Source organism: Sylvia atricapilla, chromosome 14 (assembly GCF_009819655.1).
Source record: "Sylvia atricapilla isolate bSylAtr1 chromosome 14, bSylAtr1.pri, whole genome shotgun sequence".
NCBI lineage: Eukaryota > Metazoa > Chordata > Aves > Passeriformes > Sylviidae > Sylvia > Sylvia atricapilla.
This window is the reverse complement of record NC_089153.1, coordinates 11,755,132-11,769,034: the sequence shown is the minus strand read 5'-3', so window position 1 is coordinate 11,769,034 and position 13,903 is coordinate 11,755,132. Positions and strand designations below refer to the sequence as shown.

At 49.0% G+C, this 13,903-nt stretch overlaps 2 protein-coding genes across 6 annotated transcripts; one reads left to right on the top strand and one right to left on the bottom strand.

The window, feature by feature from the left end:
• The first annotated feature begins 163 nt into the window (after window positions 1–163).
• MRNIP (MRN complex interacting protein) lies at window positions 164–3,644 on the top strand. Of its 2 annotated transcripts, XM_066329152.1 has the most exons (7): window positions 169–302; window positions 384–443; window positions 570–667; window positions 1,874–1,943; window positions 2,232–2,368; window positions 2,620–2,722; window positions 2,946–3,644. In XM_066329152.1, the coding sequence occupies exons 1-7, from the start codon at window positions 243–245 to the stop codon at window positions 3,516–3,518; spliced, it is 1,101 nt and encodes a 366-aa protein (XP_066185249.1). In that variant the 5' UTR covers window positions 169–242; the 3' UTR covers window positions 3,519–3,644. The 2 variants fall into 2 exon arrangements, with proteins under 2 accessions (XP_066185247.1, XP_066185249.1); XM_066329150.1 differs by having other exon boundaries at window positions 164–443.
• Window positions 3,645–4,023: 379 nt separating this feature from the next.
• On the bottom strand, window positions 4,024–8,473 carry SQSTM1 (sequestosome 1). Of its 4 annotated transcripts, none has more exons than XM_066329142.1 (8): window positions 8,208–8,473; window positions 7,973–8,068; window positions 6,947–7,176; window positions 6,689–6,845; window positions 6,132–6,221; window positions 5,371–5,615; window positions 4,900–5,107; window positions 4,024–4,324 (listed from the first exon to the last, which is right to left on the bottom strand). In XM_066329142.1, the coding sequence occupies exons 1-8, from the start codon at window positions 8,383–8,385 to the stop codon at window positions 4,167–4,169; spliced, it is 1,362 nt and encodes a 453-aa protein (XP_066185239.1). In that variant the 5' UTR covers window positions 8,386–8,473; the 3' UTR covers window positions 4,024–4,166. The 4 variants fall into 4 exon arrangements, with proteins under 4 accessions (XP_066185239.1, XP_066185240.1, XP_066185241.1 ...); XM_066329143.1 differs by having other exon boundaries at window positions 6,132–6,218; XM_066329144.1 differs by lacking the exon at window positions 6,132–6,221.
• Between the last annotated feature and the right edge of the window lie 5,430 nt (window positions 8,474–13,903).

Genomic DNA, 13,903 nt, shown 5'->3' with positions numbered 1-13,903 from the left:
GGTGTCGCTGCCCCGTCGCGGGTCCCGGTCCCGGTCCCGGTGTCGCTGCCAGGTCTCGGTGTCGTTGTCCCGCTGTGGGTCCCGGTCCCGGTGTCGCTGCCCCGTCGCGGGTCCCGGTGCCGGTGCCGGTGTCGCTGTCCCGTTGCGGGTCCCGGTCCCCGTCCCGGTGCCGGTGCCGGTGTCGCTGCCCGGTGCCGCCGCCGGGGGGCGCTGGCGGCTGGCGCGGGGGTCACGTGTCCGCAATGGCGCAGCAGTTCTGGGTGCTGAGGTGTTGCTCCTGCCGCCGCTTTCAGGGGCAGCAGGTGGGGACGGGACGGGACGGGACGGGACGGGACGGGGACAGGGGGTTCCGGGCCCTGACCAACCCCTCTGTGCCCTCCCAGGCCAAGCGCAGCCGGCGGTGGAGCTGCAGCGTGTGCGGCCAGCGGCAGGCCGTGCAGAAGGTGAGGGCAGCCCTACACCCTCAGCCGCGTGTGCCGGCCCTCGGTGACACCTGGGCTGTCGCCTCACCCCTCGTGCTGTGCCCCTCTGGCTGCCCCCTCAGCCTCACTCTCATTCATTCTGTGCAGGTTTATGGGCAGGGCTCGGGCCTGGAGTGCAGGCGCCACGTCCAGAAGCTGAACTTGCTGCAGGGTGAAGCAGAGGAGGCGCTTGGTTGGACATCTTGGTACAGTGTTTATCCTTTACCTGCCCGTTGCTTTTATGTGCTGCAGCTGATGTGCACGGTCACACCCTGGCTGCCTGTTGGCCACCCTGAGCAGGCTGCAGGAAGGTTTTCTGGCCTGCTGAGAAGCCTTGACCATGCCGGGTCTGGCCTCACCTCAAAGGAACAAGCTCTTTGTTGGGGATTTAGTGTTCCAGCATGTTTATTTTGATCAGGATTTCTTTCAGATAACTATGGGTGATCAGTAGCATGTGTTGGTCAGGCCTCTACTCATTAATATATACACATTAGGATTTGGGATTGTTGTGTTGGGTTTTGATTTTTTTTTTTAAATTTGGTCTTTCTTATGTACTGTTTGATGAGCTGACTGTGGAGATGTCCCTTTTACAGATTACAGTCCTTATCAGATTACATCCTCAGAAAACATCCATATGAAGAAGTTGCTGCCTGACTGTTGGCATTTAAGGGGTTCACACTGTGAATCTGTTGAGTAATCACTGCTGCTATTGATAAAAGACTTGTTCAGTGCAAACACTTCGGTGTAATTCCTGCTGGGCTGGAAAATCTGAGTAGTACCTTCCTGTTTATTTCATTTCTGAATCTGTTTATAAATCATCTAATCTTGAAGTGGTCTTGAACCAGTCCAACCTTCTTTTTACTCAAAGTTATTTTCAGAGATCGCTCAAGGGTAGTTACGTAACTTATTTGTGATTACACAGTACTTCACAATTAAGCTTGGCGAAGAAAACTCATTGTTCACTTTATCAAAAAGTGTTGCTATTTTTATTCTCAAAGAATTGTGAAATTCAAAACATTATGAAACAACTTCCCTTTTCCTTGCTTTCATGGGATTAAATCAGTGAGTTTAAATTGTTGTACCAAACAAATCCTTATATCCCTAGCTAAGATCAATTAAAATCTATCATTTCATAATTAGTGGCTTTAGATCAAACTTACAACTCTGTATAGCAACAAGGAAGACTCTAACTAGAGCTTCTAACTAGATTTAATCAAGTATTTGTGCAATGTGTCTTGCAAATCATTCATTTGGTATAAGTTTTTCCATAGATCTTGCTTTTTCTGATATGTCTCCTATCTAGTGTCCATGCTTTCTATTCAATCCCTTGTGCTACAACTGAGTGATTTGAAGCCTATAAACCAACAGACAGGGGTGTGTTCTAGAAATTGTAATTTAAACCTCTATTTTAGGTGTGTAGAAGACTCTGTAAATGACAGCAAAAATAGAGCAGGACAACATGAGGACAGTTCAGTCCAGCAGGTAAGACCCCTACAAAGCTGAGGTAAGTACAAAACCATTCTGTTCTGGGTGAATTCCAGTGAAACTAGTGATCCCTGTATATGGTGCAGATAGCAGAAATGGTTCATCAAATCAGAGAAGTTCCTGCAGAGACACAGGGAGATGTGCACAGAAACTGCTCCACTGGGGACTGAACCTGAGAACATGATACAGGAGTGTGTCCTAAACTGATTCATGTTTTGAGGCATTCAGCACCAAAAACGAGAACCCCCATGTTCTGCTGTTTTTAGTAATTTTCCAGTATTGTAGGAGGGAAGGACAGAATGCAGTCGTTGGAGTAAATATCTGGACCAGGAGAGTGAGGATCAGGAAGATGATGAGGAGGCGGCAGCTCTGGAAAGGCAACAGTTCTGTTCCCAGAGAAAGAACACTGTGGGAGAACAAAGGTACAGAGAGAACATTTTGCAAATTCAGTTTCGCAATTCCTGCCCCCCGAGTGGTGACACTTGATTTGGAGGTGTGGGAGGGAGCTCATCTCTGAGATCTAAGGTGCAGGTTGCAGTGTATGACCTGAGCTGAGCAGGGATTTGGTGTTTGGGGATAAAGAGCCGTGCACTTTATGAACCTCTCTGGTGAACTGTGAAAAGAATCACAGTAGATCTAATCTGTCCTGTTTGTGAATGGTTTTCTTGGCCAGAAAACACCTGAAGCACTTCCTCTCCAGTGATGTTCCAGAGCATGCAGAAGAAAGTGGAGTTTCTCAGCTTGTCAGTCAAGCCAAAAGAGTTAAAGCCATTGAGGTATTTTAGCTATAGAAGATGCTCCCATCCTATTTTGTATCATCATAATTTTGAATTTTTATGAGTCTTTCTTTGCTCTTCTCCAAGCAAGCCAATGAATGACTGGGGAGGAAAAAAAATGCGTTGGAGGGTTTCTCTCTGAAAGGTTTTATTTAGGCAAAGCCAATGCCACCTTTAATGCTTCTATGCTGCATTTATAACCAAGTTCTCTCCTTTCTTACAGCTGAAGAAATGCTTTGCAGCAGTGCCTGATGGACGTGATGGAGATGCTGGTTCTGGAGGCAGTGTGGTTCCTGCTGTCTGCAAGTCTGTGGTGCCTGAGGAGAATACACAGCCCCAAACTGCTTGTACCAAACCATCCAAGTGGGCAAAATTTCTCTCATTATCTGACAACTCCAGTGAAAATGCTGCTGCAGTGCCCATGGCACTGCAGGAGGGCAGTGGAGGTGTGGGGCTGGACAGCACCACTGCTGCTGGGGCCTGGAGGTGCTCAGGACAGGCTCGAAGAACTCTGCCTCAGGGTAGAGGTTTTGAATTTAAAAAGTGTGTTGCTAACACTGAAGATCTGGCCTCGAGACTGCCCAGCAGCAGGTGCTCAGCTGAGGATGTGTTCAAAGAACCTCACAGCCAGGTGCTAAGGGTGGGATCTGGAGCAGGGACCACTCCAGGAGGGTGCTGCCTGGAGACCACAGGGAAGGTAAACACCCTTGGTAACTCTAACCGTGGGCCAAAGCTGGGCAGTGCTTTTTGTGAGCAGCTCTTCTGCACAGGTGAGGAGTTTGATGATGATCTCTGAGCTCAGGCAGCTTTGGCATCTTTCTTGTCTTAATGCATTTAATATGCTGTTTACTGAGAGAGTTTTGAACTAAAGGTGATTTTACTCAAAGCCATAGAGAACTGCACTATTAAAGTTGTTTACTTGCTTGCTGGTTGTGTTTAGGGGGGAATAGACTCTTGTTCTCATGTTACAGTGCTGTCTAGCAACCTCAGCAGCTAGAAATAGGAACAGCTTGGGGAGAGAAAGCTCCCAGGCTTTAAGGATTCCTGGCCTGTACAATTAACTTCTGTGATTAGTTTGTGAGAAGTCACAGCTCTTTTTCCCCAAACTCCATCTCTGTTGGAATCTCCATAGCAACCTTTTCTTCCAGAGCTGCAAGCTCCAGAGCCAGCAAAGCATGGGGATTTCTCTTCCCCAGTGTAGCCTTAAGTGTGCATGTGCAAAAAGACAGTCCTGGGCTGCTTTGTTTAAACCTCATCCATAAAAAACATAGCTGTGATACTGAAATGCTCACACAGACACATCACATGCAGTAGTATTTATTTTTCCTCCATTCTACAAGCACTTAAGAACATGAGACAGAAACCCAGAGAAAGAAGAATAATGAACCACAATAACTCGTGCTGCGTTATCTGCTTTCAGCAAGAAAAGTGCTTTTTGTTACTACTACATGTGAGGTGGCTGCTTAGAATACTGGATGGCATCTAGTGCTGCCCCAATGTCGCAGTTCTTGGTCTGCAGGAGCCGAGTGAGCCATCCACCCTCATCAGAGAAGCCCATGGAAAGCATCTGGGACAGGGACTCGATGAGGCGAGGGTCAGCTTCTGTGAAAAAAAGAACAGTTTAGAGTTCAGCTATTTCATGTAATTGGAAAAGCAGGGAAGGCAGTAATAGCACTCTTTCAGAGAAGACATGCTCTTTGTCTCCCAGGAGTGCAGATGTTTGAGATAAACAATACAGAGTCAGAGCTAAGGAAAGTGCTTAGTCAGGCTCAGCTGGCCTTGCTCTGGGACTCCCATGCTGCTGATCTCAGTTGAGGGGGCCTTAGATACTGTTACTGGTTCCCACCAGAAAAGTGCTGCCCTAAAGCCACAGGATGTATTGGTCCACATCCTGCATGAAAAGGCTCTTGAACAGTACACAGCAAGGACATCATAGAGGACAGCACCTATTCTGTGTTGCTCAAATGGCATATTAGCCTAAAGTCAAGTGTCTGGTTAAGACTTAGCAGCCCACATTCAAGAGAGGAAGCATCTGATCATCTCTAACAGGGTGCAAGAGCTGCCAAACCTGCCCAAGTCAGGGACAGGTTTGGCTAAAACAAGTCTGCCTGTGTCAGGCCAAGCTGGCAGTTCCCAAGACAAAGTTACTTAGTTTTGAAACCTGCACTCTCTCCTACCTGGGGGGAGGTGTGGGTAGAGAGCAGCTTCTCGCAATCCTGTAGGTCCTGGCTGGGGAGGATCCTGAGGCACATTCAGGGAGCTGGGGCCAGCTGTGTCTGGCATTTGCAGGGACTGCAGTTCACCTGTGGAAGGATCCACTTCTTTGGATGATAAGTGGGTCCAGTCCTCCTCACCCCCTGATGAACTGCTAGACTCACTGTGTTCCTGAAATAGGAAAAAAAAAAGGTCCAGGTGCTGTAGTGCTTTCCAAGGCAGGATGCACATTCCTATTTGCCTTTAATACAAAGAACTACATCCACAAGAAGTCCCACCCCCTTTGCTGTAAACGTGTATGGTTAAAAAGGTGCTGTATATCATTACATCTACCCTCATCTTAATAGTCACTCGAACTGTGCATGCTGGGATGGATGGTGGGAGTGAGTATTTCCATGGAACTGACTATATTCAATTACTGTCACAGTTCCTACCTGGGAGTGGAAGCTGCCATCTTCCATTTGTGTGGGCACAGGATCTACCACCATGTCTTGTATCTGTTCTGCAAGGACATTCACTTGTGTAGCAGACTCTGTGTTGCTCCAGTCTGCTTTGGTCTGGCCACTCTGGGTTGGAGCACTGCTGGTTGCCTCAGCATTGGTCTTCTCTTGGTTGGCAGAAGTGGGAGTCACTTTGCTTCTCTGTCCTCCGTGTTCCACATCGATGTCAACTTCAATACCTAGAAAAGCATTTGAGGTGGACAAAGTCTTGAGAGGTTTTTTCAAAGCATAGGCCTAAATGATCCTAAATGGATCAATCCTGCTCTACACTCTTAAGGTTTCTGTCATCCTACAATTTGCTCTGTAACATGCAGGAATTAAAATGCAAAGCATTTTTTAATAAAGAACAGCTAAGCATCAAATAGTCATCTTCCTCTACACAGACAAGCCATATACTTAGAGGACCAGGACAGAAGTTACATCTATGTCCCCATAAACCAGGCAAAATCCAGAGTCATCACTGACTTGAAGTTAGTGTTACAGTGCTGACACATTAATGAAATCATTCCTCATTTTCTCTCAAAAAGTACTGAGTGGCTGTTCAAAGCCTAGGCATTATTAGTATCCGAGTGTAAATTAAACCTTTGAGGCTTAGGAGGCAGGAGATAGTTCCAAGACCAGACAACACTTCTGGTCCAGTTAAACGGACCTGTAAGCCAGTCTCAGGGACTGGTAACAAACTGTAGGTCACTTACCCAGGGGGCTCAGAAAAGCTGCAACACTCTCCCCCACATTCTTTAGGAAGGTGACATTGGGGTCCTGAGGCTGGCTGTTAGTAGAAGCTTCTAGAAAAACAATTTCTTGTTAGCACACACAAGCTCAGAGGGAAAGGGCACCTGCAGAGGGTGTGTCCCCACAGGAGCTTAGTGCTTATTCCTGTCACTCACATACATTACAGAACAAAGCACTACAGAGAAAAACTAACTGAGCTACCTCTGGAACAGAAAGCCAGCATTAGCATTGTTATGGCTCATTAGCCATGCTGAAAGGCAGATCTGGAGAACAGTGACATGCTTGACCTAACAGCACAGCTTGGTTGGGTTCCAGATATTTTATCTGCATCCTCATTGATTGCGTGGACCCAAGCACACCTTAAAGTAATCATACTTTGTGCTGAGAGGTGCCAATTATTTCAAGCAAAATAAACAAAGAAACTAATCTATTTTCCCCCACAGACTCTACCCTGTGCTGCAGAACCTCAGGCAGCCTGAGGCTCCACCACCACCTTGTCTAGCACGGCATCTCCTCTTACCATCTGCAGCAGGTGCACTGGAGGTTGCAGTGGTGGCTTCGGCTTGCTCTGAGTTCTGGCAGGGAGCTGCAGGCCCGGGATACCCCCAGCAGTGCATCCATGGGAAGGGTGGAACACCATGGCGCATTTTACGGAGCCAGCGTCCTCGGGGAAGCCACTGTAAAGGGTGACATTCATGTGACACTGGGCAGCTGAAACTCCTAACCTGAATTTGAGCAATCTCCCACTCATCAGTTCCCTTCCATAGACTTTGCTCACCTCAAAAGGATTAAGCAGTGGGCTTTGGAACATCACCATGTTGTGCTCCTTGTGGATGCCCTTGCCCTCACAGGTGCTGCACAGGTCATAGTCTGGACAGACACTGCACTTGAACCTGGTGCCCACCACGGGTCCCTCGCAGCCATCACAGACGACATTGGGGTGCACCATGTTACGAGGAGGCTCCTGGCTGCACTGCGAGCGGTGCTCCCGCTTGCACTCCTTTTTCTCTGTTAAAAGGAAAGGAAACGTTTCATCAACGACAGGTTACTATTTACAGGCTGGAAATCAGGCAGAGGAGGAAGCACAAACAGCCTGTCAGAGCAGTGCTGACTTACTAGGTCAGTTTATTTTTACACTGGCTGTCAAACCTAAGCCAAGCTCATGTAAGAGACCTTAACCCACGTGCAAAGAGGTTTTGCAAAGATACCTTCTACTGAAACCAAGCATGCCTTATCCTAAATATCTCTTGGCATGCTTATTTTAGATTAGTAGTGCACCACCTCATCTGGCTTCTCATCCTACCTTCCCAAGCACTGCAAGAACAAAACGTTTCTGGAGAAGCAATTAAGAAGGCGGATGCCAGGAAAGATAACATGAGAATGGGAACAACAGGTGTGGCTCATTTAGATGGACTGCAGATAAAGCTTTGAGGGCATCTACCTGAACATCAGGGGCTAGGGAGCAACTGTGCACTGGGAAAGCGGAATTAAGGCTAACACGTTGTGAATATTTAAGATACCAGTGCTAGTTTAGTGTGTCCAGGGAACGAGAATGACAACAGAGCCTTGTACTGGGCCATCTGATAGGCCTAGGAGGAAACTTGTGGTTTGTTTATCCCACCTCAGATTCATGTTCTGTCATATTACACTGCCCTTTATTTAACCTCCCCCGCAGAGGCCACGGCTTCCACCAGGCCCCTGAGGACACGGGGAAGGGCCAGGGCTGGCTTCTCCCGTTTTGGGAGCGCTGCCAGGAACCGCTCAGCCGAGACCCGCCGTGCCCTCCGGAGCTGCGCGGCCGTACCTTTGATATAAACACGGAATACGCCATCCCGCACGTAGGGCATCGCCAACTCCAACTCCTCGTCGCTGGAAAAAGCGATCAGGTCCCCATCCTCATCTGGAAAGGGCGAAGCGCAGGATGAGGGGCCCGCTCAGGTGTCACGGGGGATAACGGGGTACCCAGAGCGCCGGGCCCCGAGATCTGCCACCCCCGGGACACCCCCCGGGGCCCGGCCCGCAGCCCCAGCCCCGCTCACCCTTGTAGTGCATGCGGAAGGCGGGCGGCGGCCCGGCCCGCAGCAGCCCCTGGAAGAGCTCGGCGACGCGGTCGTAGATGGCCCGGTAGCGGGCGGGCGGCGGCAGGGAGAAGCGGCGGATCTCGCGGGCCGTCTCCTCCTTGCCCAGCAGGTAGGCTTTCACCGTCAGCGCCGCCATGGCTGTGGCGCAGCAGGAATTGAGGCCGGGAGCCGGAACGCACACAGAAGCACAAGGCGGAGCGAGCGGCGGCTGCAGCGGATCCGCCGGCCGCGCTTTTATACCGCCACGGCACAGGCCACGCCCCCAGTGACCACGCCTCCCTGCCCAGGCCACGCCCCGAGCCGGGCTCCTGCCCTGGTCCCGATCCCGGTCCTGGTTCTGGTCCTGCTCCGTCCCCATCCAGCGCGAACGGGAAAACGGTCAAACGAGGTTTTGCTGCTACCGGGAAAACCTGTGGATACGTACAAACGCCCGTATCTGCTCCCTGCCCTGTTCGGCCCCGGGTTTGCGCCTCGGGCCAATGCCAGGAGCGTTTAGGGCCGCGGGGTTGTTGTGGTCCCCAAAGCACAGAGTTCATGGCCTCCGAGACACCCCGGTGGGGAAGCACCACACCACGGGGCAGCGCTGGGCTGCCCTGGTCCCGTCACCGCTCGGCAGTGCCAGCACGGCACTTGGCCATCCCGGGCCTGCCTGTCCCTTCCCTCCGAGCGGCACCAGCGCCAACTCGGCCAGGGAGCAGAGGTGGCAGCCACGCTCCAGCCCCGCTCGTGCAGCTCCCGCCGGAGGGGTTTGCATGCCGGGCATGACAGGAGTAAATAACTCTGCCCTGAACCTCGTGTTTCGGAAGGGGGGGGACTAAAAATAAAGACACTGGTGCAAACACAACTGACATTCAGGAGGATGTGCTGTGGCCTTTCCGAGCTGGTTGGCAGCAGTTTTCTTTTGCAGATCAGATACAGTTGACAGGCCTCTTAATCCGGCCACAGGAGGGTTCAGCTGGCAGAACACACCATCTGTGCTGTCCAAGCATAATTAAATAATGATGGATCAATGATTATTAGGTTCCTTGTTGGTGTTAATTTCCTCTCACCCAAGGGCCTGACCACTCTGACTCTTGGTGCTGTATTTCTTCATTTAAGATATTAAGAACTTAGGAGAAACTGTGTCATGATTTATCATCTTCTGTAATCAAGAGAAGCATAATTTTAATTTCCACAATGGGAAGGTAGTTTATTTCTTGACCTAAAGTATATATGTTAAAACACTTGGCCTTTCATGTAGAGACATTTTTGGCATATGTGTGGCAATGTTGGAATTGCAACCCTTTCCCAGAAAATAGTATTTACAGTGGAAAAGTTTGCCCCATTTAAGTTAAAATGTTTTCTAGAAAATTCAGTTTCTAGGTATGACATGGCTAATGTTTCCATTGCAAAGCAGTGGGTTAAAGTTCAAACACCAGCAGACTCAGGTGGAGCATGGATGATGCCGTGTAGGAAATGATTCAGCAGGTAATATTGAAAGATTTGGGCAGAAAGCAAAGCCATACTGTGTTCACCTTCTCTTTTGCTTGTTTGCTGTCTAGAACCTTATGTCTGAAAATGTCAGTGAAAGCTGAGGACTTGACATTATTGAAGAATGCTATTTTCCCCATAAAATCTGATGTGGCACCAGCAGAAGCAGGACATGCAGTAGAGGACGCTCTGCCAGAGGACACTCTGTTGGATCTGCCTCACCAAGCAGCACCTCCAGCATGCCCATCTCATGTCCTATTCCTGAGGACTCCAGGGCCACTTTTGTTCTCATCTATAAAGCCAGAGACTCGTATTTTGAGACCCAGCTCCAGCACATTCATTCCTTAGGTTCCAAGTTGCTGCTGTCCAAGACAGCTCCAATTCCTATTCCCTTCTCCATCCCTGCCTGTGTTTGAAGGCACAGGAGTTGTCCTCAAGTTGCTGTGTTTTTACATGTCAGTTCTGTCTCCAGGCTCATTGATTGTTGCATTTATAATTATCAAGCAAGGCGCGAAAATAAAATCAGAAATCTGAGTTTTCCTCTGTGTCCACTTCAATCCAGTGCTCCTGGTGGGACATGCTGAGTCACGCTCAGCCTTCTGGGTGTGACATAATGCACTTTTACAAAACATAAGGCAAACAGGCTTTCACCGGTCTGTTGTTGGCTTACCTCACCGATCACGGGACAGCGTGACTCAGTGAGTCTCCTCCTCGAGGTCGGGGATTTCCTCCCAGCAAGCCCTTCTCCAGCTCAGACCTCCCTTTCCCCCCTTACCTCCAGCCCTGGGCTGTGCCTCTGGCCAGCTCCTCATTCCTCTGGAGAAGCCATGTGAGGAGCTGTGCTGTATTTCCAGATCCATTTGAGAAGTTTCTCTTTCTGTTTGTAAGTGGATCTGGATTTTGGCATTCTCAGCATGAAGCAGTGGCTGTGTGGATATTTTGTTATGATTCCTTAGGAATCCCATGGCAGCACAGCAATCCCTGCCCAAAAAGTGACTTGTTGGCCCCAGGTGCTGAAAAACCGGCTTCACAGATGGATGTAGCAAAGAACAGTAATGGGAACAGGGGAAAAAAAGAAGCTGATGGAGTTTAAAAATTCAAGTTAGAGAGGAAAGGCTTAAAAAGGAGCAATTAGCTTCAGTGCTCTGCTTTCACTTTACACCCACTTCTGCTGGGAAATGTTTAAAAATATTTGGCGAGGTTTTTGTTCTGAGGGCACAATCACCAGAAATATTCCTTCTGTCCAGACTTCTTATGTTTGCAGTAAAGCCCTAGGGGGAAGAATGTGGGGTGGAGGAGGGGAAATGTCCAATCTTTTCCTTGCTTGCAAACCACAGCAGAGACTGAAGAGGACTTTCCAGAGGGAATTTTCTCCCAAATCACAGCTCCAGCTCCCATCACTGTGCCGGCACTCCTGGTGAGGAGGGGAGGGCTCGGTCCCTGTGCCCTCCCAGCTCTGGCGGGACAGTGTGTGGTGATGGAGGGACCATTCACAGCTCTCCAGGCTGCGCTAATCCACACACTGTGATCTCACACACTCTTTCCAGAGGCTTCTGGAGAGATGCAGGATCCTCCAGATCTGTCGGGTCAGAGGCTGGTGACTCAACCCGGTCCCATGACCACATCTTTCCTCTAGCCCAGTGAAAACACTGTTCATGCCTCGGAAGCAGAACCCTCCTTCCTCATAGGCACAGGCAGAGCAGAAAGCCGAGCAGGGAGGTTTTTGCTGTCTCATTTTTGAGGCTGAGCTTTCCTGAAGTTTAGCTGTGCCACGTCAGGTGTTTACACAGGCTCAGCAGCGTTTCTCATTGCTGTGAACCTGTTAAGGGCAGAAAACTTTGGGACAGTTTTTTCACTGAGACAGAGGAGCAGATAGGAAGAATGGGTGGAGAGCAGGCACAAGGTACAAGCGCACTAGGGGATGTCATGCAGTTCCATAAGGATTTTATGCTCCTGGAGGTGAGAAAGAATTTTTTGCAACCTATGCAAATTGCTTGGGGCAAGCGTTGCTTTGAAAAATCTGACTTGTAGCTTTTGCCCTGAATTAAAACATCAACACGTCAACACTTTGAAGGTAAAGCACCCTGCTGTCACCTTCCTCTCTCATGGCTAAGGAGATTTGGAAACATACTGCAGTGAAACAAGCCATGGTGATGTTTGAACACAGCAGCCTATAAGGCACATAGAAAACGAAATAATTTTGTTTCTTGCATAATGCAGCCTCAAAAGGATCAAGCCTAAAGATGGGCCAAACTCCTGAGCCAAGCTCTTTGGAGCACTAGATAAAATCAGCTATAAATCTGGATTACATTTTATACTTAAACCTAATAAATGTTTTCTCTTTCTAGTTTTTGTAATGGCCTCAGGACCTGTGGATTGCAATGGGAATGTTTCCCATGAAAGCCCCTCATTTCTGCAGCACGCTCAGCATTGCCAACATCAACTGTTCAAAGATCATGAGATCACATTAAAAAACACCTTTTCTCTCTATTAGCTGCCAGGGTTTTGGGTCTCTGCAGTTCACATTTTAATCTTTGCTCTGCAAAAGGACCAAAGCTCAAAACTTGCTCAAAATTTGCTCAAAACTTTAAAAACAGAATAAAAGACAAAACTGGGAAAAGATGGATGCACTTCAAGAGTAAAAGAGACCTTTGCAGGTCTGAGAGAAGAATGGCAGGTGCTATACTTTGGCTTTGTCCCTCATTTTTTCCAAGAGAACCCAAGGTTTTTATCATGAGAGGGTGGTATAAAGCTCATTAATTTCTTCAGACTTTTATGAAGACAAAGTATAACAGCAGAAATTAGATTAAACTTTATCCTTGGGAAAGAGTCTAATTAATTGTCTTGGAGAAATTATTAATGTTCCTCTCTTCTCTTCCGCTGCAGACACACCACATATCCCGAGTGGTGTGGGAGTATTTTGCACCTCTGAAAACAAAGGGCCAACATTTAATGGACTATAGCGTTCAGCACCAGCAGCTCTTAGTTGTCTGTCACAGTTGAGAGGAGAGGGATGTTGCCATTAATTCCTGCGGACCTGCTGCTGGCACACGTTCTGCTGGGGTTCCTTGGGCAATGCTGTGTAAAATCCAGGTCAGAGTGCACAGGGCCCCGCCTCACGGGGATTTTTCAGCAATCCCGAGAGTTCTGCTCAGGGGATTTCCCGGCTCGGGGAGGTGTCCCGTGTGAGCTGCGGTGTGTGCTCGGCCCTGCGGCTCCTCCCTGGCTTCTGTCAGCGGAAGGAGGCAGAAACTTGTGATGCCGTCCAAAGGGCTCCCTCTGCCGATGTCCTTCCCGGATCCTCTAACCACCGGCACAGGCCATTCCAAGATTTGAAAAACGTGCTTTATTTCATGAACTGAAGAAAATTCTAAGGATGCAGTTAGGCAAGACTGCAGGAATGGGTGACCTGTCCTTTTCCTCATAAACGTGCACTGCCCTCAACGAGGCACCCAGAGCACCTCGAGGCAGCCCCTGCACCTTCCCGGGCGCCGGGCTCCCTTCGCTGCTCCTTTCCACAAGGAAATCGGATTTTCGGCAGATTTTCCTTTTCAGGAGGATCCCGTGTGTGCTGGAGCGCTGCTGGGAGGAGCTGTGCCCGCGGAGGGCAGCCAGCTCCCAGCTCATCCCTGTCTGCACTGACATCCGAGCATTGCTGAGCTCCTGCAACACCCGTTCTGCCTCTGGCACGGGCACACACCTTGCTGTACGTTGCACCCTAATTGATCCAAACATTTCAAGCAGCAGACCTTGGCCACTGGAAGCCAGTCCTGCAATATTTTCATGTCTGAGAAATATTTACTTGCTAAAAGGACTCTGGGGAATGGGAAATGACAGCTTTCGCTGGTTCAGGAATTATGTACCCGCATACAGGGCACCTGAGCTGCCTGACCTCGTGCTCACCTACAGAAACAAGTTCAGAGGGTGAAGGCAAATAAATGCCTGTGGAGCCTGACCTCGCAGTACAGTCTGTAATGAAATAAGATGGACCCATTAACAGAAGAAAACAGAAGCAAAATAATTTTGTAATCTGATTTCTTCTGTCCTTCAGCAGGCAAGTAGCTTGAGGTCATAACCCCTGAATGCCAAGTCCTTTGGAAGAGAAATAATGTCCGTCCAGGCAGCAGCTTTCATTTGTGATATTCATCTGGCATTGATTTTCTCTCAATGAACATTAGATACTG

Excerpts from the sequence above, each read along its gene's own strand:
- SQSTM1 (XM_066329142.1), bottom strand. The coding sequence starts at position 8,385 with ATGGCGGCGCTGACGGTGAAAGCCTACCTGCTGGGCAAGGAGGAGACG. Across the intron at positions 6,846-6,946 it reads CACTGCTTAATCCTTTTGAG|TGGCTTCCCCGAGGACGCTG; the intron begins GTGAGCAAAGTC and ends CACCCTTTACAG. Across the intron at positions 5,108-5,370 it reads ATGGCAGCTTCCACTCCCAG|GAACACAGTGAGTCTAGCAG; the intron begins GTAGGAACTGTG and ends TTCCTATTTCAG.
- MRNIP (XM_066329150.1), top strand. The coding sequence starts at position 243 with ATGGCGCAGCAGTTCTGGGTGCTGAGGTGTTGCTCCTGCCGCCGCTTT. Across the intron at positions 444-569 it reads AGCGGCAGGCCGTGCAGAAG|GTTTATGGGCAGGGCTCGGG; the intron begins GTGAGGGCAGCC and ends CATTCTGTGCAG. Across the intron at positions 2,369-2,619 it reads AACACTGTGGGAGAACAAAG|AAAACACCTGAAGCACTTCC; the intron begins GTACAGAGAGAA and ends TTTCTTGGCCAG.